The sequence below is a fragment of the Podarcis gaigeae genome (genome assembly GCF_964106915.1).
Source record: "Podarcis gaigeae genome assembly, chromosome: 8".
Lineage (NCBI taxonomy): Eukaryota > Metazoa > Chordata > Lepidosauria > Squamata > Lacertidae > Podarcis > Podarcis gaigeae.
Genome location: NC_139684.1, coordinates 70,750,363 through 70,774,087, shown reverse-complemented (window position 1 = coordinate 70,774,087; position 23,725 = coordinate 70,750,363). Strand labels below are relative to the sequence as shown.

General features: G+C 45.3%; 2 protein-coding genes across 2 annotated transcripts; one reads left to right on the top strand and one right to left on the bottom strand.

Moving 5' to 3' along the window:
- Window positions 1–4,217: 4,217 nt before the first annotated feature.
- CTU1 (cytosolic thiouridylase subunit 1) lies at window positions 4,218–9,693 on the top strand. The gene is made up of 2 exons (XM_083750908.1): window positions 4,218–4,793; window positions 7,893–9,693. Exons 1-2 carry the CDS (start codon window positions 4,292–4,294, stop codon window positions 8,447–8,449), a joined length of 1,059 nt encoding a protein of 352 aa, XP_083607034.1. The 5' UTR covers window positions 4,218–4,291; the 3' UTR covers window positions 8,450–9,693.
- A 2,076-nt stretch (window positions 9,694–11,769) lies between these two features.
- On the bottom strand, window positions 11,770–19,289 carry LOC310850489 (trypsin-like; the record flags this gene model as incomplete). The annotated part of the gene is made up of 6 exons (XM_083752010.1): window positions 11,770–11,978; window positions 13,271–13,407; window positions 15,090–15,343; window positions 16,630–16,786; window positions 17,682–17,763; window positions 19,230–19,289. 6 exons carry the CDS (start codon window positions 19,287–19,289, stop codon window positions 11,802–11,804), a joined length of 867 nt encoding a protein of 288 aa, XP_083608136.1. The 3' UTR covers window positions 11,770–11,801.
- Between the last annotated feature and the right edge of the window lie 4,436 nt (window positions 19,290–23,725).

Genomic DNA, 23,725 nt, shown 5'->3' with positions numbered 1-23,725 from the left:
ATGATCAACAAAGCACTTCAGCAGCACACTTACCCGGTTCCTGTTGTCCACCACCTGCTGCATTCCCTGGGTGAGGGTAAGGTCTTCGCTAAGCTGGACCTTGCCCAAGCCTATCAACAACTGCCCGTCAACGATGCCACCGCTGAAGCCCAGGCGATCGTCACCCACCGAGGGGTGACGTTTGCAGTTCAGTGTGAGTGTGTCTCGTGGCATCTTCTAAAGCCTTATGGAGCATCTCCTGCAAGGGCTTCCGGGCGTGGTGCCGTATTTCAACGACATCTTAGTGTCCGCAGACTCGCACCAGCAGCTGTTCGAGCGCCTCCGCGTCATGCTAACCAAGTTTCAGGAGGCTGGGCTCAAGGTAAAGAAGGAGAAGTGCCAGGTGGAGTTCCTGGGCTATCTTATCAATGCCTCTGGCCTTCACCCGGCAACATCCAAGATCCACGTTATCCAGCAGGCCCCCATCCTAAAGAACAAGATGGAGTTGCAGGCGTTACTGGGACTGCTGAACTTTTATAACATGTTCCTGCCCCACAAAGCGATGGTAGCCAAGCCTCTTCACTGACTCCTCAGCCCGAAGACACCTTGGTCCTGGGGTCATCGGGAGACAGCAGCCTTCAATGTGGTCAAGGCTCTCCTTTGATCGGACAGTGTGCTGGTACAGTACAGTGAAGCCAGGCCTCTGGTCCTTGCCTGTGACGCCTCACCTTTTGGCATCGGCGCTGTCCTCAGTCACCGTTTTCCAGACGGAAGAGAAGCACCGCTCACCTACTTTTCCAGGACGCTATCTCCGACTGAACGGAATTACAGCCAGCTCAACAAGGAGGCACTGGCACTTGTGGCTGGAGTGAAGAGGTTCCATGAATATCTCTATGGCAGGACTTTCGACCTCATCACTGACCACAAGCCGCTCCTGGGCCTCCTTGCCGGTGATCGACCAACTCCACCGGTCCTCTTGCCGCGCATGCTGCAATGGACTGTTTTCCTGGCTGCCTACCACTACCAGCTCATCCATTGCCCGGGGAAATCGATGGGCCATGCCGACACCCTCAGCCGTTGCCCTCTTCCACTGTTTGTGGAAGACCCAGCTCCTGCTTCAGTTTCCTTCACTCAGAGGGGGATTCAAACGTAGCCCTGCATTGTTACTCATGTTAATGCTTATTAGAAAATAAAAAGTCTTATCAAGTTTATATTTCTTGGTGGAAGGTGAAGATGGGCTGAAGTGGACACATATGAATGTGAATTGTTGTACTGACCTTAAAATCTTGAGATATAAGTAGGGTATTTTTAAAGCATTATATGTATTTACTTTTATTTATTTATTTAGTTGGAAAGGGAAGACATTGCCAGGAGATCCTGTGACTAATTTGCTCCTGGGCTCCTCATAATGTTAAAAATACCATCTTCCTGAATGGTGAGTAAAGGCTACTGACAGTCGGGGGAGGACTCCGTTTGGCCTGAACAGGCCAGAGGAGGTGACAAGGAAAATTAGAAAGATAAAGGTTAATATATTTAAAATAAGAAACTGGGAATACTGTATAAAGACATGGGATAATAGGAGGTAAAAGAAGTAGTAGGGATAAAATAAGTTGGCAGTTTGTGTGGAGGATAAGATAGAAGTATGAAAAATGGGGAGATCTGGGAGCTCAATACCATTTGCAACCTGGCACAGATTTCTTAATGGCTCCTCACCTTCCTTTGTTCAATTAACAACTCGTACTTTATTGGCCATTATCAGGTTGAAAAGGCTACTGGATTGAGGATTCAAAGAGCTTGATTAAATTCTAACCCTATACTGATTCCAGGAATTTAGGACAGCCCCCCCCCAACAACAAAAACTATAAAAATACAAAACTCCACCAACCATACTTCATAAGGCTTGTTGATGCCCAAAGTGATTTTACATCTTTATTTGTAAAACAGGATCACAGGCATAGACCCTTCCCCAAGCCTAAGTCCTCTAGAGGCAAGTTTAAAAGTTCCTGGAGTTTGCAGATTGCTTGGGGGGGCCAGAGAAAAGCAGCAGTGGCGTAGCATGGGTTGTCAGCACCTGGGGCAAGGCAAGTAATTTGCGCCCCCTAACCCCTGGATTTTAGCACTCGAATGTGAGCGCGCCCCCCCAGATGTTGCGGCCGGCCCCCCTGCACCCCCCCACGCTACGCCATTGGGGCTGGGGGCGAGTGAAGGAACCAAGGACCCCCCCCTTAAGGCTCAGCAGGAATTTATTAAATTTATTATTTGCGGAGCCCCCGCGGGCCGAGACAGCCGAAGCCCCCTCCCCTCGGGCGCCTCCCCGCCCTCTCCTCTCCTTGGGCGCTCCAGATCCGGGCTTGGCGAGCGCTTCTCCTCCCCCCAGCCTGGTCCGGGGGCTTCCAGCCGCGCTCCGTCCTCGCCCGCCGCCCCCGCCCCCCCGCGGCTGAGGCTTGCACTGAGAGCCGGAGCCAGCGACGCCCCCTTCCGCCGGGAGACCCTCGCCCGCCCGCCGGCTTCCTCTCGGAGGGTTTGGCTCCTCCCTCCCAGTCGGCAGAAGCAGCAGCCGCCTGTGGCTGGGCCGAGGGGATGGCGGCGGCGGGTGCGAAGGCTGCCCGTGCCCGGCCAGGCGTTGGTGGCGGCGTTGGCGCTGCTGCAGTGGCTGCTCCTCCTGCGAGCAGTGAGTGGAGCGCAGCGGCAGCGGCGACGGGCGCGCTAGGGCGCAAGGCTGGCGGTGGCGGCGGGGAGCCCGGCGGAGGAAGGAACTTGTCCCTTCCCTGTGGACTTGCGCCCCCCCAGATGTTGCGCCCCGTGCGGCCGGCACCCCTGGCACCCCCCACGCTACGCCACTGCTTCAGAGAGTTGTGTAGGGGGAGCTCAAGGAGAGATGAATAATGCTAAAACCTTAAATAGGTTTGTAGGGGTTCTAAAAGTGTGTCTAGACAAGTTGGCATGCTGGCCAATGAGAAGGGGTCAAAATGAGAGAATGAAATCCACGTAGGTGTGCTTAGGCATAGTTTCTAGAAAGAAGACCACAGTAATATAATACAGATGTTTCTGATAAGAAGTCTATTGGGCCACACAAACAAACAAGGATCACTCATCCTGAAGGCTGGTCCTCCCTAATAGCTTTATCCATCAGGAGTGACTTCCTGATTCTATGGTTCTGTCTGGTCTGCATCTACATTTCTATAGAAATTCTGGTTGAATTTCTTTTGAAGCCTGCCTCCATGAAGGGACTTTTAGATGCAAAAATCCTGCATATGGTGACCTTTTGTTTACCCTTCATTTTACCTTTTTACCAACCTAGCTTCCTGGTGAGTAAATCAAGGAAATTTCTGGTTCCTCATGGCCTCACTGGTAAGAAGGTAAAGCATACAGTAGAGCAATCAAACTGTAAGACTGTGCATATTGTCAAGGTGGGATGGTCTTTTCTCATGGTTCTTTGCTTGAGCCAAACCCATCTAGATTAGATAGATAGATAGATAGATAGATAAACATAGATAGATAAACATAGATAGATGATATATAAATGCCATATAGAAAGGTTAGTCTAATAAAAGTATTGCCCAGTTAGGGTTGCCACCTTTGTTCTGGCAAAATACAGGGCAGGGAAGGGCATATTGGCGGCAATTTTTCCATCTCGTGCTAAAGTGACTTCTTTTCCCCACATACTTTTAATTGATTTTCATACAATTTAACAAATTCAATTCAGTTTCAGTGACTTCAAAGCAATCCATCGCAATCTATTGCAGCCTAACAGGATGCCCCCTTTGGAATTTGTCTCATACACACACACACACACACACACACGAATTTGTGTATCTTTCTGTGCTTAGCTACCCAGAGCTTAAATACATGACCTTTCACACACCCTTTAAAACACTCGCATTTGGAGAGGATCCCTAATTTGACAGAGAGAGAGCGAGCGCTGAAATACAGTACAAGCCAAAACTGTTATCAATACAGGACATAGCATTTTGCATTGAAATACTGGACAATCCTGTATTATACAAGACAGGTGGCAACCCTATGCCTAACTGTGGGTTTTGGATCGATGGATGCATGGTGGGCTCATTTAACGGGTTGCAATTGAACCTCCCCCGTGCTCTGAACAGTGCACTTCCAGGCGAGTGCGACCAGCCCCGCATTCGCAAGCACCGCTGGGGGCACCGTGGAGGAAGGCAGGGCCCAGATCCCGACAGCCGGTTTGTGGCGGTGCATGCTGGGAGTTGTAGTTTCAGACGCACGCGACCGGAGGGGTTTGCAAGGCAGCTTCCGAGCCGCTGGAAGTAGACGAGGCCCTCCTCGGTGGCCCGTGATGCCGGCGCCCGTGCTCTGCGCGAGTTGCGGGTCCCGGCGCGCCGCGCTCCGCCGCCCCAAGACGGGCCAGGCGCTGTGCCGGGAGTGCTTCGTGGCGGCCTTCGAGGCGGAGGTGCACGGCACCGTGGTGGCGGCGCGGCTCTTCCAGCCGGGCGAGACGGTGGCCATCGGGGCGTCGGGGGGCAAGGACTCCACGGTGCTGGCGCACGTGCTGCGGCTGCTCAACGAGCGCCACGGCTACGGCCTGCGCCTGCTGCTGCTCTCCGTGGACGAGGGCATCGCCGGCTACCGGGACGACTCGCTGGCCGCCGTGCGCCGCAACCAGGGCCGCCTGGGGCTGCCGCTGCACGTGGTCTCCTACCAGGAGCTCTACGGCTGGAGCATGGACCGCATCGTCCGCCACGTCGGCCTCAAAAACAACTGCACCTTCTGCGGGGTCTTCCGGCGGCAGGCGCTGGACCGAGGCGCCGCCTTGCTCGGGGCTGACAAGATCGCCACAGGTGCGGGGACTGGGGCTGGAGGGGGCAGCCGGATTGGGGCGCTCCGGGTGCGGTGGGGCTCCCGACGTCCATCAGCGCCGGTCGGTGTGGTCAGCCGTCTGGGGTGATGGGGTCTGTCGCCCAACAGCACCCGGAGGGCCACTGCTTACCCATCTCCGTCTAAAGAGCTTCTGAGCAACTGCACAGGGCACGGCAACAACGAACCTTAACTCACGAATACATAACTATTTATTGGGAGCATTTTTACTCCCCTGTTTCTAGTTAGAGACTTCTAAGTCATAGAACTGTTGGAAGGCAGCCCTGTTCAGGGAAGTTTTTAATATTTAACGCTGTATTGTTTTTAATACCTGATTGGGAGCCGCCCAGAGTGGCTGTGGAAACTCAGCCAGATGGACGGGGTATATATAATAAATTATTATTATTATTAGGGACTTCCAGGGTCATCTGGTCCAGCCCCCTGCAAATTTAGGAATCTCCACTAAAAGCATCCATGACAGGTGGCCATTCAACCTCTGCTTAAAAACCTCCAATGAAGGAAAGTTCACCACCTTCCAACAGAGTCCATTCCATTGTCAGGACAGCTCTTACCATTAGACAGTTCTTCCCTATCTCCCTTTCTGCGGTTTCTTGTTTTTCTATCAAATTCTTACTACATATCTTATTTTATCCTTTTTAATTCCCTTAGATTTCTGTCTGCTCATGCTTATATCAGTCCTAACGTTTTTAATTGTTTGCCATTTATTTTCATATATTCAATAAATTTCCCCTATTCTATTACAAAGATTCTATCATCTTGATCTCTTAATCTTCTGGTAAGTTTTGCCATCTCTGCATATTCCATCAGGCCATTGGTCATACTGGAAGACCCTGATGGGAGTTGGAGTTTGGAGGGTCACATGTTCCCCACAATTGCCCTATTTAGAGATTGCTGCTGCTGCGACTGTTCCCTGGTGCAATATACGTACACGCAAACACACATTAAATATATACTATATTAAATATTATCTATAAGCAACACAGCTACCCATGTGCTTTTCATTTCTCCCTTGAGTAAGGCCAAACTGCTTAGTCTTCCTTACTCTCTTTGCATAGTGAGACCATGTAACCCTCCCCATCCCCGTTTCTAAGCCCAATGTGATTTTTGGGGTGAGGAAGGACTTTGCTTTGCATGCTGCTCCGTATGACCAATAGCCCTACTAGATCAGACCAAAGGCCCATCTAGTCAGTCCAGCATCCTGTTCTCGCACTGACCAACCAAGTGCTTGCTGGAAGCCCACAGCCAGCACAAAGCAAAAGGGGTGCTTGGCCGCAGTTCGTGGCCTTTGGTTAGGGGCCCAACTGATGGGCATGCTGGGAAAGAAATTGGGACAGTCAAGGCGGCTGAAGGAAACCTCCCGGGAGCAAAAAATGACCAAAGTTAGCCTCAGTGAGGCAGAAGGCTGATGACCAGCTTCTTCCTGCTTGCTTTTGAGGAGCTGTAACTGCCCTTCCAAGTTAGGTCTTATTTCAGTTTCAAGAGGCATTGCTGAAGGCACGGCCCCTTGTCTGCCCTATGTAGTTGACTCTGGATCTATAGGCAAACTTCAGGATGGCAGGATCTACTTTGTGCATTTTAATTTACTCAAATCCTGAGGTCCATCAGCCAGTGCCTGATGCAGAAAAGAGTAGCTCAGGGACGCAGACATATGCAGGTGGTGTTAGAAGGTGGTCTCTTGTGCTGGGCCCTAAATCGCTGATCCTTCCCTCCCAGATTCTTTTTCATTTAAATTTTGCTTGCAGGGAGGCTGGGCTCATTGCATTGCAAAGCACAGTACAACCCACCAGCTTAATTTGCCTAAAGGCCACCTTTACAGGGAGGTGGGGTGGCATTTACCTGGTTTCCTGGTGCTGTTGTTGCTGCAGGTTACTGGAAATGGAAACATTGAGGTGATGGAGCATTCAACACTGTGGAGATGCACCAGGTTGGCTCTGCAGGTGCATCAGCACAGTGCTGACCTGCCAAGCGCTTCACGCTTCTCCCTCTCTATAAACTGTAGTGATGCTTGTGCCAGGAGGCCAGATAAGCGCATACACACAATTGATCTGTACATGTAAAGTAGCATATCCAAACACAATGCCCATTTCCACTGCAGGCCTGCACCCCGACTCCTTTTAAATACCTAGCAACAACCCTGCATCCACTTAGAATTAAGGATCTGGGGGCTCCTGAGTGCATTTAATTAAGGGGGAAAATTTCACTTGATTATGTTAACAAGAAAGGCAACCACAGAGAACCACCAACGCAGTATGCCTCCATCTGGCATTCCTAATTGGTGCTTATAAATATTAAGGATAGATTGGAACTTGTAATTATTTGTATATTGTTGAATGGTTATTGTTATTGGCTTATTGAGATGGTTTAAAAGAAAAGAAAAATAAAGAAGGAGGAATTCACTCCTGGTTTTTCCCTAAGCTCCCTCCATCTGCCTACTTTTTTGGGCGGGGGGAGGAATATAATAGAGCTAGTGCAATATAGTGCTTGGAGTGCTACAGTAGAACCTGGGAAACAAGGGTTCAAATCCTCACCAACCCAAGATGCTTCTCATCCTATCCTACCTTGCCAGGTTGTTGTGGGAAATAAATGAGCGGGGAGAACCATGAACGGCACTTTGAACTCCTTGGATAAAAAGGTGAGATCTAAGTGCAATGAAGAAGAAGGAAACTTTTTAGCTATTGCTATAGTTAAATAATTGGAAATCCAAATCCCTTGTGAATCTACTGCTAATTGCACAGTGGTACCTCAGGTTAAGTATTTAATTCGTTCCGGAGGTTTGTTCTTAACCTGAAACTGTTCTTAACCTGAAGCACGACTTTAGCTAATGGGGCCTCTTGCTGCTGCCACGCCGCTGGAGCCCGATTTCTGTTCTTATCCTGTTCTTAACTTTAAAGCACTATTTCTGGGTTAGCGGAGTGTGTAACCTGAAGCGTATGTAACCTGAGGTACCACTGTACTTAGAAATCTATCGGCAGATCTTGATCTTCATTCTGCCTATACCAGGGATAGCCAGGAAGGTGCATGTTGTGCTGACTCGTCCTATTGCTGTCTGATTCATTCTTTAGGTCATAACGCAGATGACATCGCTGAGACGGTGCTGATGAACTTCCTGCGGGGGGACGTTGGGCGCCTCCGGCGCTGCGCGGACATACTGACAGGAAGCGAGGGGCAGCTGCCGCGCTGCAAGCCGCTGAAGCACGCCTACGAGAAGGAGATTGTGCTTTACGCTTACTTCCAAGGCTTGGACTACTTCAGCACCGAGTGCGTGTACTCCCCCAACGCCTACCGCGGACACACCCGCGCCCTGCTCAAAGACCTCGAAGCCACGCGGCCCAGCACGGTGGCTGACCTGGTGCACTCGGGCGAGCGGCTGGCGGTGCGCGAGGATGTCCGCATGCCCACGCAGGGCACCTGCCAGCGGTGCGGCTACCTCTCCAGCCAGCCCCTCTGCAAAGCTTGCTTGCTGCTGGAAGGGCTCAATCGTGGCCTCCCTCGGCTGGGCATCGGCAAGACCAGCCGGCTGCAAAAAGCTTTGCTGGGCGGGGAGAAGCCAGAAACCAGCTTACAGGAAGAGGAAGGCCCTCGGCAGGCAAAGCGAGACCCTCGGGCCATAGACTTCTGAGCCTGTCCATACCCATGGTTCCCATCACCCCTGACAGTTAGCCATTCTGGCTGCAGCAATTGTCTCAACAACAACTGGAGTGTGTTATTTAAAATCAAATATTCAATATCAGGGGTGTCCAACTCACAAGAGACTGCGATCTACTCACAGAATAAAAAACTGGCAGTGATGTACCCCGTTTTTTGTGGCTGTTGAGCTTTTTTTAGGGAGGAAAATGACAAAATTGAGTAAAGCGGGAAAGCCACTCACCAAAAGAGAAAACAATCTGTCAAGCAGCGAAAACTCCGTCTTCCGTTCCAACAATCATGCAAAAATGGAGGACGGGGCGAGGAGGAGGAGGGCCGGATGCTCTGATGCCAATGAAAAGGAGTCCGCAACCGACAGTGATCTGCTGGAACCTTCCGATCGACCTGTTGGACACTCCTGTTCTATTTTATCTATTTCCTACTGGTCTAAGAGCAGGGACGTCATCATCATCATTATTATTATTATTATTATTATTATTATTATTATTATATTTTTGGTTGAAAGCCAGGGTATAAACAAATAAACAAAATTTACCAAAAAAAATAGCGTGTGCTCATGTTTCTTTAACTGTTAACAGAGTAACCAGTCTCTGTGTTGATTCTGTCTGTATATTCTGGCTTTCCTGATTAAGACCAAGATGCACCTATTTTGTAATTCTTGGTGAAAAGGTGGCAATAATGAGCAGCTACTTGTGAACCCAATAGAAACAGGCCAATGATTTTCCAGGGTCTGCCTTCTGGCCACAACTTTTCCCTTTGTACAACAGGGGTGGGTGGCCTAGAAATTTGAGACACTGTTGGACTCTGACATCCCATCTCTCCTGATTTATGCTCCCTGGGGCTCATGGGAGTTGGAGTCCAATGATATCTGGAGGACCAGATTTCCTCTCCCTGCAGTACTGTTTAGGCCAGCAACGTGCCAAGCTGTAGTCCTGGTTGGTTCACCACACTAGGCAGCTGTGCTTAGGACTGTTGAGTTCTTGGTTGTAGCCCCAACAGCTCCTGACCAGTAGAGAGATAGGTGGGGAGAAATTGTGCAGAAAACTGAATATGCCCACACCCAAGCAGGTATTCTGAGTCACAGAACTGAAGTGGGCCATGTAGCCCATCCTTTTGCAGGAAATCCAGAGTGATACAATTCCAAAAGATGGTTGTCCAAGCAGGGCCAATCAGAGAGAGGACCAGGAGGGCCATTTGGTCTGGGATCTTAAGCTCAAAAGGGTCAGTGTGGTGTAGTGGTTAAGAGCGGTAGTCTCATAATCTGGTGAACCGGGTTCGCGTCTCCGCTCCTCCACATGCAGCTGCTGGGTGACCTTGGGCTAGTCACACTTCTCTGAAGTCTCTCAGCCCCACTCATCTCACAGAGTGTTTGTTGTGGGGGAGGAAGGGAAAGGAGAATGTTAGCTGCTTTGAGACTCCTTCAGGTAGTGATAAAGCGGGATATCAAATCCAAAGTCGTCTTCTTCTTCTTCCTCCAATTTAGACACTTGTTAGTTTTTTGTCATTCAATCAAGTTTTGCAGCCTTTTTTAATGCACATTGGATCAAAATGTATTTAAGCAGAATTGGACACACTCCACTTTAAGAGCTTCAGATTTAATCAAATAAGAGGTGTTTTGGCAAAATACCTTTTTTTTGTTTTGTTAGCTCATAATAGATGATGCCATTACAAATGTTATTAAGAATTAATGTTAATAACAACCGGGGGAAAGGAAGACATAACATCTTACAAGGACAGGAAGAAGCACCACGAACAGGATACAGCGGTACCTTGGGTTAAGAACTTAATTTGTTCTGGAGGTCCGTTCTTAACCTGAAACTGTTCTTAACCTGAGGTACCACTTTAGCTAATGGGGCCTCCCACTGCTGCCGCGCCACCGTACGATTTCTGTTCTCATCCTGAAGCAAAGTTCTTAACCCGAGGTACTGTTTCTGGGTTAGCGAAGTCTGCAACCTGAAGCATCTGTAACCCGAGGTACCACTGTAATTGACACAGAACAAGGAAGAACAAGGAGATAGTTTGAGTTGCTCACTTGTAGTTTTATAAATCAATTAATGTGTCAACACAAATAGAAGTTATTAATATTACAGTTGTATAAGGGATTATTATTATGACCGGAATGTCATGGAAATTAAAAAGATATTGGAACGCAGAAATAATCAAGCCATCAATTCTAGCACATGGGGGGCACCTTTTCTAAATTATATAATTCGGTATTTGAAATATTGGTACAGTCATGCGCAGAAGCAGGGAATTGTGACCCGCAGATGTGGGTTGTGTTCTGCTCAGGATGCGAACAGGGCTCTGGAACGGATCCCGTTTGCATCCTGAGGTACCACTGTATTAATAATTGTATTATAAATTGGTATTGTTATAATGAGGCTATTATTGGATTGCAATTGAAAACTAATAAAAATTATATTAAAAATAAGAATTAATGTTAGTAAGAATTAAGTTTTGCAAGATTAGGCCACAATGAATGTGTCTTCTCAGATCAGCTGATTATATTAACAAACCTCTTAGGCATCATCGGCAATGCATATTTTAATAACTACCATTCCACTGGAAAAAATCATGGCTTTCCCTCAAAGCATCCTGGAGACTGAAGTTTGTTAAGGTTGCTGGTAGTTGTTAAGAAACCCCTATTCCCCTAGAGCTACAACTTAAAGAGTTCCCTGGGAAGAGGGGTTACCGTAATTGTTACACCACTCTAGGAATTGTAATCTGATAGACCTTGGCTGGTCCAAAGGAGATATTGTGAAATCCTTGCTTGTTGCCGAACAAGCTAAACCGCCTGCAGCTTATTCAATAAGTGGTCGTCGCGCACACGGAATGTTTACAGACAGCCTTGCCATGTCAGCTACGTTCCACATCCACAGTGGGAAGCAGTGTGTGTTGGAATGCTGGCCATTGGAAATCGCAAGTGGGGAGAATTGTGCTGTTGCGATCAGGTTCTGCGTATGGGCTTCCCACAGGCATCTGGTCGGCTAGTGTGAGAACAGAATGCTGCACTAGATGAGCCCATTGGCCTGACCTAGCAGGCTCTTTGTACGTTATTGCTGATCGGCAACTGCTATCAACTTTTCATATAACTGTGAAGTTGGAAGGGACTGCAAGGGTCATCTAGGCCAACCCTTGCAATGCATGAATTTTTTGACTCTCTGATTAAGAGTCTCATGCTCTACTAACAGAGCTATCCCAGAGGAGAGCTGGGGTATAGGTGGCAACTGTTGGAAATGCTCCCATTTCTGCGCTCTGCATGAGAAAAATGGTACTAAGAAGCAAAGGCAATAATGCATTTGCACCAGGCTTTTTATTGAGGGATATCAGCCCTGGGCTGGTGCTTTTGTGTCATTTTCAGCCATGGTTTCCTCGATCCACTTCCAAAATTTGCAGATCTCCATGAAAACAGCAGGGTTTTTCTTGGATGCACACTTCACAGCTCCCGATGACACTAAACCGTGAAGGACCCCGTTGCAAATCAAGGGGCTCCCAGAATCTCCCTGTAAATTCAACAAGAGGAAAGGGGTCAGAGAGCAGGAGAACTCTTTGGTGTGGTAATACTTGCTTCCTTGGGTAGTTCGGTGTTTCTCCCCCCACCCCCCAATATCTTAATACCCTTCTGTTTCTGCTCACTTCCTTTTTTCTTTTTTCCTTTTAATTAGGAAGATTTAGACAAGGAGTAGGCAGAAGTTAGACTGGGCTGTGCTGGTAGATCGCTGGATGATCTGAAGTAGATTGGCAAGGATTTCTTACTCCCAACAATGGTGGCAACAAAACAACCCTAAAAAATGTACTGCTGAAAGGGAAGAATGGGATATGCAGAAATATATTTCTGTATGGAAGAACTATGAGCTCACTCTAGTTTTGGTACTTTATAAACAAATTCCTGGGCTCAAAATTCTTTTATTGTAAATATTTGTTTCCCTTCTACTGATGGATCTCAAGTAATAAGAAGGAAAAATAAAATAAAAATAGAAGTCTGCTTGCTACTGACATTGGAGAAATCCTAACCATGTCTACTCATAAGTAAGGATATGTGACTCTGTCAGTTTTGGTTTCTCGTTTCCCAGTCTGCAAGTTCAGTTTTCTACGTTTCCACATCAGTTTGGGGTGTTTGTTTTTTTTAACTCATGAAAATTCATCAGCCTTTTAATGCAAACTTCTATTATACACATTTTTATATGGGATTTTGCTTAGTATTTTTGCAAAGCAATTTCCCCTAACATAATGCATTTGTGCATGTTCTTTTATCATTACACACACTTTATCCTAGTATATGCATTTTTGTACATATTCCATAGCTGGAGAACTGCATTGCAAAACTCTGAGAAATGCAAATATCAGAGGAATTGTGTGTTTCGAATCAAGTATTGTTTCAGAATGTCTATTAGGCAGGTTCATATTTAGACGTGAACTGAATCAAATGATTCTGATTCTATTCCATCTCTACTCAGAAGTTCCACTGAACAAAGTTGGACTTGGACTACAATCCTAACCCCATTTACCTGGGAATATATATGCTGCACTAAATTAAATAGGGCCGACTTCTGAGTAGACATGAATGATGTTTTACTGGATTCTTGCATCTTGATACTATGCGCTGACTTTTTGCTTGTGCCTTTATTGTTGCAATTTGTGTGACTTGCTTATTTTTATTTTTTGTTATTTTATGTAGTGTATAAGTTATATATGAATAGCGTAGTTCACATTGCAGGCTAAGTCACAGGAAAGTTGGATTGTGATACAATGCACTGTGCCTCTGACCCATAGCCACCTAGTGTTTGTTGCTCACCTGGCACAAGTCTTTGCCTCCTTCCATTTTTCCAGAGCAAATCTCGTTGTCTGCAAAGTAGCTTCCGTACCTAGACTTGCATATGTATTTTGACAGGATCTCTGTGTCCAAACATTGCAGGACATTGGCATAATTTACTGCAAAATGAATGCTTGGGTCAGTGTGCGACACTGGCTGTTTGGGAGTTGCTGCTTAACTATTTTAGCTTCAGGTTCCTCCCTCACGAATGCCAGAAGCTGTGGTGGTTGGTGTCCATTGCAACCGTAAGGTGGAAGGCAGGAAGACCAACTTTGCCCCCATATTCCTCCCTATTGAGTTCTGCAAGGGGCAACACTGAGACTCAGAGGAGGAAGCCAACAGCCAGGGCCACCCCCAGGATTCGTCGTAAGTAATAATAATTTATTTATAATAATAATAATTATTATTATTTATACCCCGACCATCTGGCTGGGCTTCCCCAGCCACTCTGGGCAGCTTCAAAAAAAATATTAAAGTACTGTAATACATCAAACATTAAAAGCTTCCCTAAACAGGGCTGCCTTCAGATGTCTTCTAAAAGTCTGGTAGTTGTTGTTCTCTTTGACATCTGGTGGGAGGGCGTTCCACAGGGAGGGCGCCACTACCGAGAAGACCCTCTGCCTGGTTCCCTGTAACTTAGCTTCTCGCAGTGAGGGAACTGCCAGAAGGCCCTCGGCGCTGGACCTCAGTGTCCGGGTAGAGCGATGGGGGTGGAGACGCTCCTTCAGTAAGGCGAGAGGTAGGTGAGGGCTTGCTTGGAGCAGAATGAGATGCCCCACTCATAGGATCATAGAACTTTAGAGTTGGAAGGGACCCTGCGGGCCATCTTCTCCAACTCCTTGCAATGTAAGAATCTCAGCTAAAGCATCCATGGCAGATGGCCACCCCAACTCTGCTTAAAAGCCTTCAAGGAAGGAGAGTCCACTACTTTCATTCACCTTAATGGACTACTGGCTAGTAGATGCAATTCCCCATCCCACAACTGGAAACACAGTATGGACAGAGGCAGTTCCCTTATACTTAGGCCCATAAATCACCTAATCTAGTGGTTCCTAAAGTAGACAGTACTGGGAGGCAGTGGGATTACCTTGCTAAGAGGCAAGGGGGCATTGGAGTGTAAAGGGCTATCAGGCTTCAAAATGCTGAATCAAGTTCATCCATTTTGTTGAGTTAGTTAAACTGGATCATTTTAACTGGATTTTGAATAGCGGTGCAGTTAATTGTTACAGTGGTACCTCGGGCTACATATGCTTCAGGTTACATACGCTTCAGGTTACAGACTCCGCTAACCCAGAAATATTACCTCGGGTTAAGAACTTTGCTTCAGGATGAGAACAGAAATCATGCTCCAGCGGCGCGGCAGCAGCGGGAGGCCCCATTAGCTAAAGTGGTGCTTCAAGTTAAGAACAGTTTCAGGTTAAGAACAGACCTCCGGAACGAATTAAGTACTTAACTTGAGGTACCACTGTACTGTCTTTTTGTTTCTCAAGCTTATGCCCCGCCCCCCACTTTTTTTAGTAGTTTGCTCAGGGTTGTGAAACTGCAGGTGCTCAGGATTTAGGTGTTTTTGGTTTCGGTTAAGATAGTCTGCAAAAGCTTACATCATTTACATCACCTTATTTCATGCTTTCCTTTGTAGGAACTGCACCAGGCCCCTCAAGTACCTGAATCTAGCCTTGGTTTGCAGGAGGTCTTGTGAAACCCTTGCCTGTTGATGGACGTTGCAAGCTAAACTTCTTGCAGCTTATCCCAAAAGTGGTCATTGCACATGGAACCTTGACCCTCTGGCCTTTCCTCTTACCTTCGGGGAAAGTAGTAGTGCCCCAGCCAGACACCACACACTTTGTCCCAGTGGGTGCGCATTCCTTAGCAAAAGGGATGGTCTTAATGGTATCTCCCAGGACTGCAGGGGGGGATAGCTTCAGAAGCATGACATCGTTTTTCATTGTTCGGTATTCAAACTTAGGGTGGGGGATGGCTCTGATTACTTTGGAAGACTGTTCCCCAACCTCTTGCTTATACAAATCATGCTCCCCAAGATGAACCATGAGATCACTGCAAGGGAGACAATAGCGAAGACACAGAGGTGTTCAGAACAGCCCTTCTTATACCAAACCATTTCCATGCTATTCTTGGCCTCGGTTCTTTGCTTGACTAGGACAGGGTTTGTGGCCCAGATTTGATATGATTTAATAGTTCTTATATCCCACTTTTCCAGCAACAATGCTGAGCTCAAAGCAAGTCTCAATAATAGCTATGGTACTGAAAATGAGTAGAACATTTCAGTCGGTATAATCACATCCAAAACATATAACAAAGGCAAAAACAAATTCAACAAATGATTAATACAATTCAGTAAAGGTAAAGGGACCCCTGACCATGAGTTCCAGTCGTGGCCGACTCTGGGGTTGCGGCGCTCATCTCATTTTACTGGCCGAGGCAGCCGGCGTACAGCTTCCGGGTCATGTGGCCATCATGACTAAGCCGCTTCTGGCAAACCAGAGCAGCACACAGAAATGCCGTTTACCTTCCCGCCGGAACGGTACCTAATTATCTACTTGCACTTTGACTTGGTTTCAAACTGCTAGGTGGGCAGGAGCTGGGACCGAGCAACGGGAGCTCACCCTGTCACAGGGATTCGAACTGCCAACCTTCTGATCAGCAAGTCCTAGGCTCTGTGGTTTAACCCACAGCACCACCTGCATATAAACTCGTAAAGAATTCAAAATGTAAGAAATGGCTGCTGAGGACCAGCTCTCTGCTGGCTGACTGCCTCTGGGCAGGGACTTCTTCACCCAGTGCAGCAGCAGAATCTCAGGCAATTAAAAAATGACGAAGAAGAAAAGCGATCCATTCTAGATTGTTTTGTAAATGTCTGGAGAGATTAAAGGTTAAAAAAAAGGTAAAGGACCCCTGGACGGTTAAGTCCAGTCAAAGGCGACTATGGGGTTGCAGTGCTCATCTCACTTTTCAGGCTGAGGGAACCGGCGTTTGTTCATGGACAGCTTTCCAAGTCATGTGGCCAGCATGACTAAACTGCTTCTGGTGCAACGGGACACCGTGACGGAAACCAGAGCACACGGAAATGCCATTTACCTTCCCACCACAATGGTACCTACTTACATACTTGTACCGGTGTGCTTTTGAACTGCTAGGTTGGCAGGAGATGGGACAGAGCAATGGGAGCTCACCACCGTTGCATGGATTTGAACCAGCGACTTTCTGATTGGCAAGCCCAAGAGGCTCAGTGGTTTAGACCACAGCACCACCCACTCCCCTACTCTGGAGACATTATCCTCCCTCTCACCCACCGCTTCCTCCCTATGACCTCACAAACTTGCCTTTGCAGACAGTGTCCAGCTGTAAGCACCCAGTGCTCATTGATCAAGGCTCCACCACATCGAGTGAGTTGACTGTCGAAGACAAATACTTGCCAGGGCTGAGAGTGCGGCCAACATTCGGATCCGCCGATAATGCGCTCGCCGGTCTGTGCTGACACTGTGACACAAATACCATCATATATTACACATTTGCTGACACGGGGGGCTTCCAGTAAGAATGTGCTTCATTAGATGGGAAGCTGTTTTCCAGAAATGCAGGTGAAGTACCCCCACCCCCATGCCGATGGGATCCTGCAGATAATAATGATTACTGGAATAAGATGAAAGCTTGAGTGTGGGCGTGAATGTCCTGTACTGTTGAGAACAGTAAGTTATACAAAGCTTGGAAATCTTATGGTTCCTCAACATAGTGTGCTTTCACTCAGACTGCAACATCTACATGAATGTGTTGTGTGCCAGGTACATTAAAGGCTCTTTAGGTACATTAAGGCATTTGCCAGGCTTGACTGAAACTAAAAGTAGAACCCTATGTGTATCCTTCTGTTCAGATAGCGATTTTTCAGTCCTACTGGCTTGCTCATTTCTTCCTTCCTCTCAAAGTCCCTTGTAAAATGTTCTGATCAACGTCAAGCAGATACAGTGGTACCTCGGGTTAAGTACTTAATTCGTTCTGGAGGTCTGTACTTAACCTGAAACTGTTCTTAACCTGAGGTACCACTTTAGCTAATGGGGCCTCCTGCTGCCGCTGTGCCACCGCTGCATGATTTCTGTTCTCATCCTGAAGCAAAGTTCTTAACCTGAGGTAATATTTCTGGGTTAGCGGAGTCTGTAAGCTGAAGCATATGTAACCTGAAGCGTATGTAACCTGAGGTACCACTGTACGTAGTTATTTTAGTCTAACATGACTGTTTTATTGTCCAACATAGGATTTTAAAATCCATATCCTGGTTTGTTTGTTTTTGAAAGTAATTTTTATTTGTGTTCTCACATACAGTTCAAAAAGAATAAGTAGAAAATAAATGAATAAAAATTGAAAACAAACCACAACAAACCAAAGACACCACACAAAACACCTAAGGACTTCTCTTCCTCTCCTTCTCTAGTATCCGTTATTTTCCTTCTCTTCCATGTATCCTAAGTTACCAAGTTCTACCATAGCTATCAACTTTTCCCTTTTCTTGCGAGGAATCCTATTTGGAATAAGGGAATTTCCCTTTAAAAAAGGGAAACTTTGACAGCTATGAGTTCTACTCTTCTTACTAATTATCTCCGACTTCCTCTTATACTGCTGAATTTATTCAAGTCCTGCTAATCTGTTCACAAGTTTATATAGATTTTTAAAATTGCAAACATTTTTTAGTCCTTTTTGTATCCTTGATCTTCTTGTTCTCTTACTGACCCACCAGTCCGCATATTCCAACAACTTAAAGTGCCATTCCTCCTTGATTGGTACTCATCCTGTTACTTTTGTGTTTTCTTTACATTTTTTTAGTTGTTTTTATAATATTTTGAACAATGCATTGAGATATATATTTGAAACATGAGAATTATTATTATTATTATTATTAGGCTCTATTACCTATCCAATGTAGCAAAAACAATAAAGAGTCTTGTGACTCACAAACCTAAAGATTCACAAATTTATCACGGCAAAAGCTTTTATTTACTTTAATCCACTTCATGAAGTGTAATAATAAAGCAGTAAGCATATAATACATGATTCTGGCAGTGACTTTTTGTACCATGATCTAACATAAACAGACCTTTTCAGGGCTGTTTTGAGATGGATCCCAAGGTGTTGGCTGCTATTCACTTGGATCTCCAGCTTCTGAACTGGCTTATAGAATCATAGAATCATAGAGTTGGAAGAGACCACAAGGGCCATCGAGTCCAACCCCCTGCCAAGCAGGAAACACCACCAGAGCACTCCTGACATATGGTTGTCAAGCCTCTGCTTAAAGACCTCCAAAGAAGGAGACTCCACCACACTCCTTGGCAGCAAATTCCACTGTTGAACAGCTCTTACTGTCAGGAAGTTCTTCCTAATGTTTAGGTGGAATCTTTTTTTCTTGTAGTTTGGAACCATTGCTCCGTGTCCGCTTCTCTGGAGCAGCAGAAAATAACCTTTCTCCCTCCTCTATGTGACATCCTTTTATATATTTGAACATGGCTATCATATCACCCCTTAACCTCCTCTTCTCCAGGCTAAACATGCCCAGCTCCCTTAGCCGTTCCTCATAAGACATCGTTTCCAGGCCTTTGACCATTTTGGTTGCCCTCCTCTGGACACGTTCCAGTTTGTCAGTGTCTTTCTTGAACTGTGGTGCCCAGAACTGGACACAGTACTCCAGGTGAGGTCTGACCAGGGCAGAATACAGGGTTCTTATTTAAAGTTTATATAACACATGTTTAGTTCACTCTTCCTCCAAGGTGTTCAGGGCAGCACATGTGCTGGGGTTTACCCCAGTTCATCTTCAGAACAGGTGAGTTAGAATGAGTGGCTTGGGACCATCTGGTAAGCTTCATGGCAAGCAGAGATTTGAGCCCAGGTCTCCCTGGTCCTAGAGCTCCACTCCAAGCAGTAGATCCCAATGGCTCACTTTCTTCCTGCCTGCTTCCATCCTTTCCTGATCCCTAATTTGGTAAGTGAAAGTCTGCATCCTTGCAAGGATTTGTAGAGAGGCAATCTCCAGTTCTGGAACATCTTCCCTTTGGAGACTCACCAAAGAAGGAGCTTGAATCCATCTGAGCAAGTTTGCAAATACATCTCATCCCCTAGTGGCTGTAGCACCAAGGGATGACCTGCCCACATGAAACAGACATCATTGTCATTCAGCCTTCACAGGCAGACCTTATAAAACAGTGCTTTTCAATGGAGATAAGTTTATGCCTTCACAGGCTTCCTTTGTTCCTGAGAATCAGCATTGTTTCCATTCTGATGTACAATGGTACCTTGGTTCTAAAACTTAATCCGTTCCAGAAGTCTGTTCCAAAACCAAGGCGCTCTTTCCCATAGAAAGTAATGCAAAACTGATTAATCCATTCCAGACTTTTAAAAACAACCCCTAAAACAGCAATTCAACATGAATTTTACTATCTAATGAGACCACTGATCCATAAAATGAAAGCAATAATCAATGTACTGTACTATAAAATAAATAAGACAGTATTGTAGATGATAAAAATTAAAATTATGTTTTTGCCTTACCTGCACTGATGATAGTCATTGTTTGGATGGGGGCCTTTTATCCATTTCCGCAGTCACACAATCAATCAATCAATCAATCAGTAGCTGAACTGGGTTCCACACAGTCACAAAAACAAATTAACCAAAAAAGCCTCAAAAACAAAAATGCGAAATAAATAGGAAAAACAAAAACACCAAACTTAATCTGTTCCGAAAGTCCGCTTTACTTCCTAAATGTTTGAAAACCAAGGTGCAGCTTCTGATTGGTGCAGGTGCCCTAGAAACAGTAGCTGACAGCCACATCGAACATTCAGCTTCTGAAAAACGTTTGAAAACCAGAACACTTATTTCTGGGTTTTCGGCGTTTGGGAACTAAGGCATTTGAGTACCAAGGTACGACTGTAGTTTGGCTCCCTATTTGCATGGTTTCTGTTCCAGATCTCTGGCAACTATGTGAAATGCAGCAGCTTTTCCTATTTTCATTTCTGATGGAATTCTCTGACTCCATAAACTACAACTCACATCTTCTCTTGCCGGTAGTTGTGATGCCATCCAGCAACATGCAGAGGTGTATGAAGAGCTTTCCATCTAAGTGTGGTTTCAATATAAAGAACCCCAGGAAGGGAGGATACCTCAAAGTTGCTCAACCTCAGCACCTGAACAACAGACTCAGCGGGCACACAGATCACCTGCTCAAAATCTTCTCCACTACATTTGCACACACATATATATGCAAGGGAGAAACGTGCTAAGAGGAAGGCACGCTTGGCAAATCCACACCGTGATCAACTCCCGCCTGGAAACCAATGTCCCCACTGTGGAAAGACGTGTGGTTCCAGAATTGGTCTCCACAGTCACTTACAGACTCATTGTTAAAAGCATGTTTATGGAAAACAATCTTATTCGGCTACGAGTGATTGCCAAAGACTCTATCTATCTATCTATCTATCTATCTATCTATCTATGCACATGCACATTTTATACAGATTTGTGACTTTTTTATTATGCCAATACAAGAGATGTATTGGAAAGTTGCGCATTTTTTTTTTAAGATCATACATCACTTTGGAAAGGATGGGAACCCATTCAAATAAAAGAAAGTAATTTTGTTAGGAAGTCATGAAGCCTTGCCAAATTAAATTAACATTGTATGGCAATCAGTCAAGCAGCACTTACTGCAACATAAAAACAAAACACCTTAAGCTTCACCCATATAGGAATGACATATGAATGGTTAGCTCACTGACCGTAAGCACAGGTACCTACACCTGTGCCAGAAACAACTCTCTTACCTATAGAAGCCAGAAGCAGCACTGTGCCTAGAACTCTCTCCATGATAATGAGGTAGTAAGGACAGGGGATGTACAATTTTATTCCTCCTACCACAACTTTAGTAAATAATTGTCAGAGAAATGAACTGGACCTTCTGTTCACCGCTCTAAGACTTCATCTTTCTCTTTGGACTTACACAATGTGTTCTCTCCCTAGCACTTGCAGTGCCACTAGTTTTGAAGAACGGATTAGGCACTTTGTGGAGGTGAGAAATGGCAGTTCCAGGACGTTGCTGTTTTGCAGGTGGGTTTCAATCACGTAAGAACATAGTAAGTGTTGTGACATGGGGTTTGTGATTTCAGCTCTCTTGACATCATATGCTGGAGACAGTTCTCTAGTAACACTTCTTTATTAAAGCAAACAAGACTGAGACTTGAGGAGGGGAGAGCTACATTTATAGGGACAGGGAACAAGCTAGAAAGGATACATTTTGGAGGGAACAATCTCAGGCAATCACAGTCCTGCCTTTTGGAGGAAACCAATAAGACAGAGGATCCAAATACAGCAGCTTAAATGAACCAATAGTAGCTGTACCCTCTGGAACCAAAAGGCAGTTACTTTACCCTAATGCAATACAGACAATAATAATACAGATATAAAATCCTTTGACTCAATACACAACAGTAAGAACCTGTTGAATCAGGGCCAACAGCACTTTTTTTACTTGTGAATCTCCACAACAGGTATTCATACTGCCTCTGACTGATGAGCCAGAACATGTCCATTGTAGCTAGCAGCCACTCATAGCCTAATTCTCTTTTAAAGCAATCTATGTTGGTAGCCATCACTACTTCTTGTGGTTGCGAATTCCATAGTTAAAGCACCTTGCACAATTATAACATAATCCCATCTAGTCCAGCACTGTTTTCACAGGTTTCCATATATAGGTTTCTATGGGAAGCTCACAAGCAGAAACTGAGCATGTTAGCACTCTTCACACCTGCAATTCCCAGTTAAATTTCATTTGGTGCTGTCATGCAAACCTGATTCCTGCCAAATATGGCCTTTTTGTTTTTGTTTTGTAATGTAGTTTTTATTCATTTTCATCTTTAAACTGTTTAACAAGGTTGTATTGAGACGTTATCGAGAGGTCTGGAGGGCCTTCTCTGTAGTGGCTCCCTGTCTGTGCAATGCTCTCCCCAGGGAAGTTGACCTGGCACCTTCATTATACACCTTTAGGTGCCAGGCAAAAAGGTTCCTTTTTAACCAGGCCTTTACTTGACCTGATCAACATCCCATACCCTTTAAAAATGTGGCTCTTTTGTGGGGGATATTATTTTGCGGGGGATTTTGCTTTTATTTTTATTTTGTATACTGTGATCTTTTTATGTGAACCGCCCTGAGACCTCCAGGCATAGGGCGGTATATAAATTCTATTATTATTATTATTATTATTATTATTATTATTATTATTATTATTAGAGCAATAATTACCTAAAATTAAAAATAAAACAATAACCACTCAGATAAAAAATCCTTTCTTTTTATTAAAGATTTTCTTGATTTACAAAGTGTGTGCAATGTCTCTCTTGTATTTCCCCCCCATGTAACATTTTCACAAATCAGTTTTGTTTGTTGAGACATTAGGAAGTCAAATAAACATTTCTGAACATATCAACATAAGTTTGTCAAAGTGTATATACCAAAGTTATTACAGATATGAAATGATGTATTCTAATGTCTATTGCATAGATTGATGATCAAAGTAAAAAGTATTTTGTATCAGCAACAGATAGAATTGATAGGAAGTGGGGGAGGTGGGAGTAAACATGTATTTAATACATGCCAGACCATATACTTCATTATTTGTGTAATCAATAATCACACCAGACTCTAATTTTTGTGTGTGTGTTATGTTATGTATTTTAAGGCACCTCCTTAACAATTGCCCTTAAAAGGCTTGAACTGAGCCCTAATATAATTCCTTTTTACATATAAAGGGACAGCAATAACATGAAATTCAGAATGACTCTGGTCAAATCATTGTCTCAGCTGACCCTCACAAGATCTTGTGAAGATATTTGTTGTTTATTTGCTCCATTTCTAAACTGCCCATCAACTAAGTCCTCAAATATTATGAGATGATGTATTTCTATAGTGACGAGTAAATAGAAGCTGTTAGAAAACAATATGAAACAAAAATTCCAAATAATTAACAAATAGTTAAAACTAGGTAGAAAAAGAGAAAGGTCTGAATGATGTACCAAAATTTAAAAGGTTGCTTTTTAATTGAAAAGCAAAATATTTCCAATTTTCTATGACAAATTAAAACTTTTTTAAAAAAAGATCTCTAACTAGCAAGGAAAATCAATATTAATCCTATAACCAGTGAATAAACAAGTCTCTCCAGAATACTGCAAAATCTGCGGATCGCATTCGCCCTTCTTGCTGCAGCTCCACGCCGGAAGCTTCCCTTCCTCCCCCGCCTCTCCGAAGTAGCTCCGCCCCTCCTCCCCATTGGGCAGCGCTGGGAAATGGGGCGGGAGGGAAGAACCCAGCTCCAGCAGCGCGATGCATTTGCGTCATCGCCCCGCGAGAGGGCCGAGCGCCCAATGGGAACCTGTCTTTGGCGGCCTC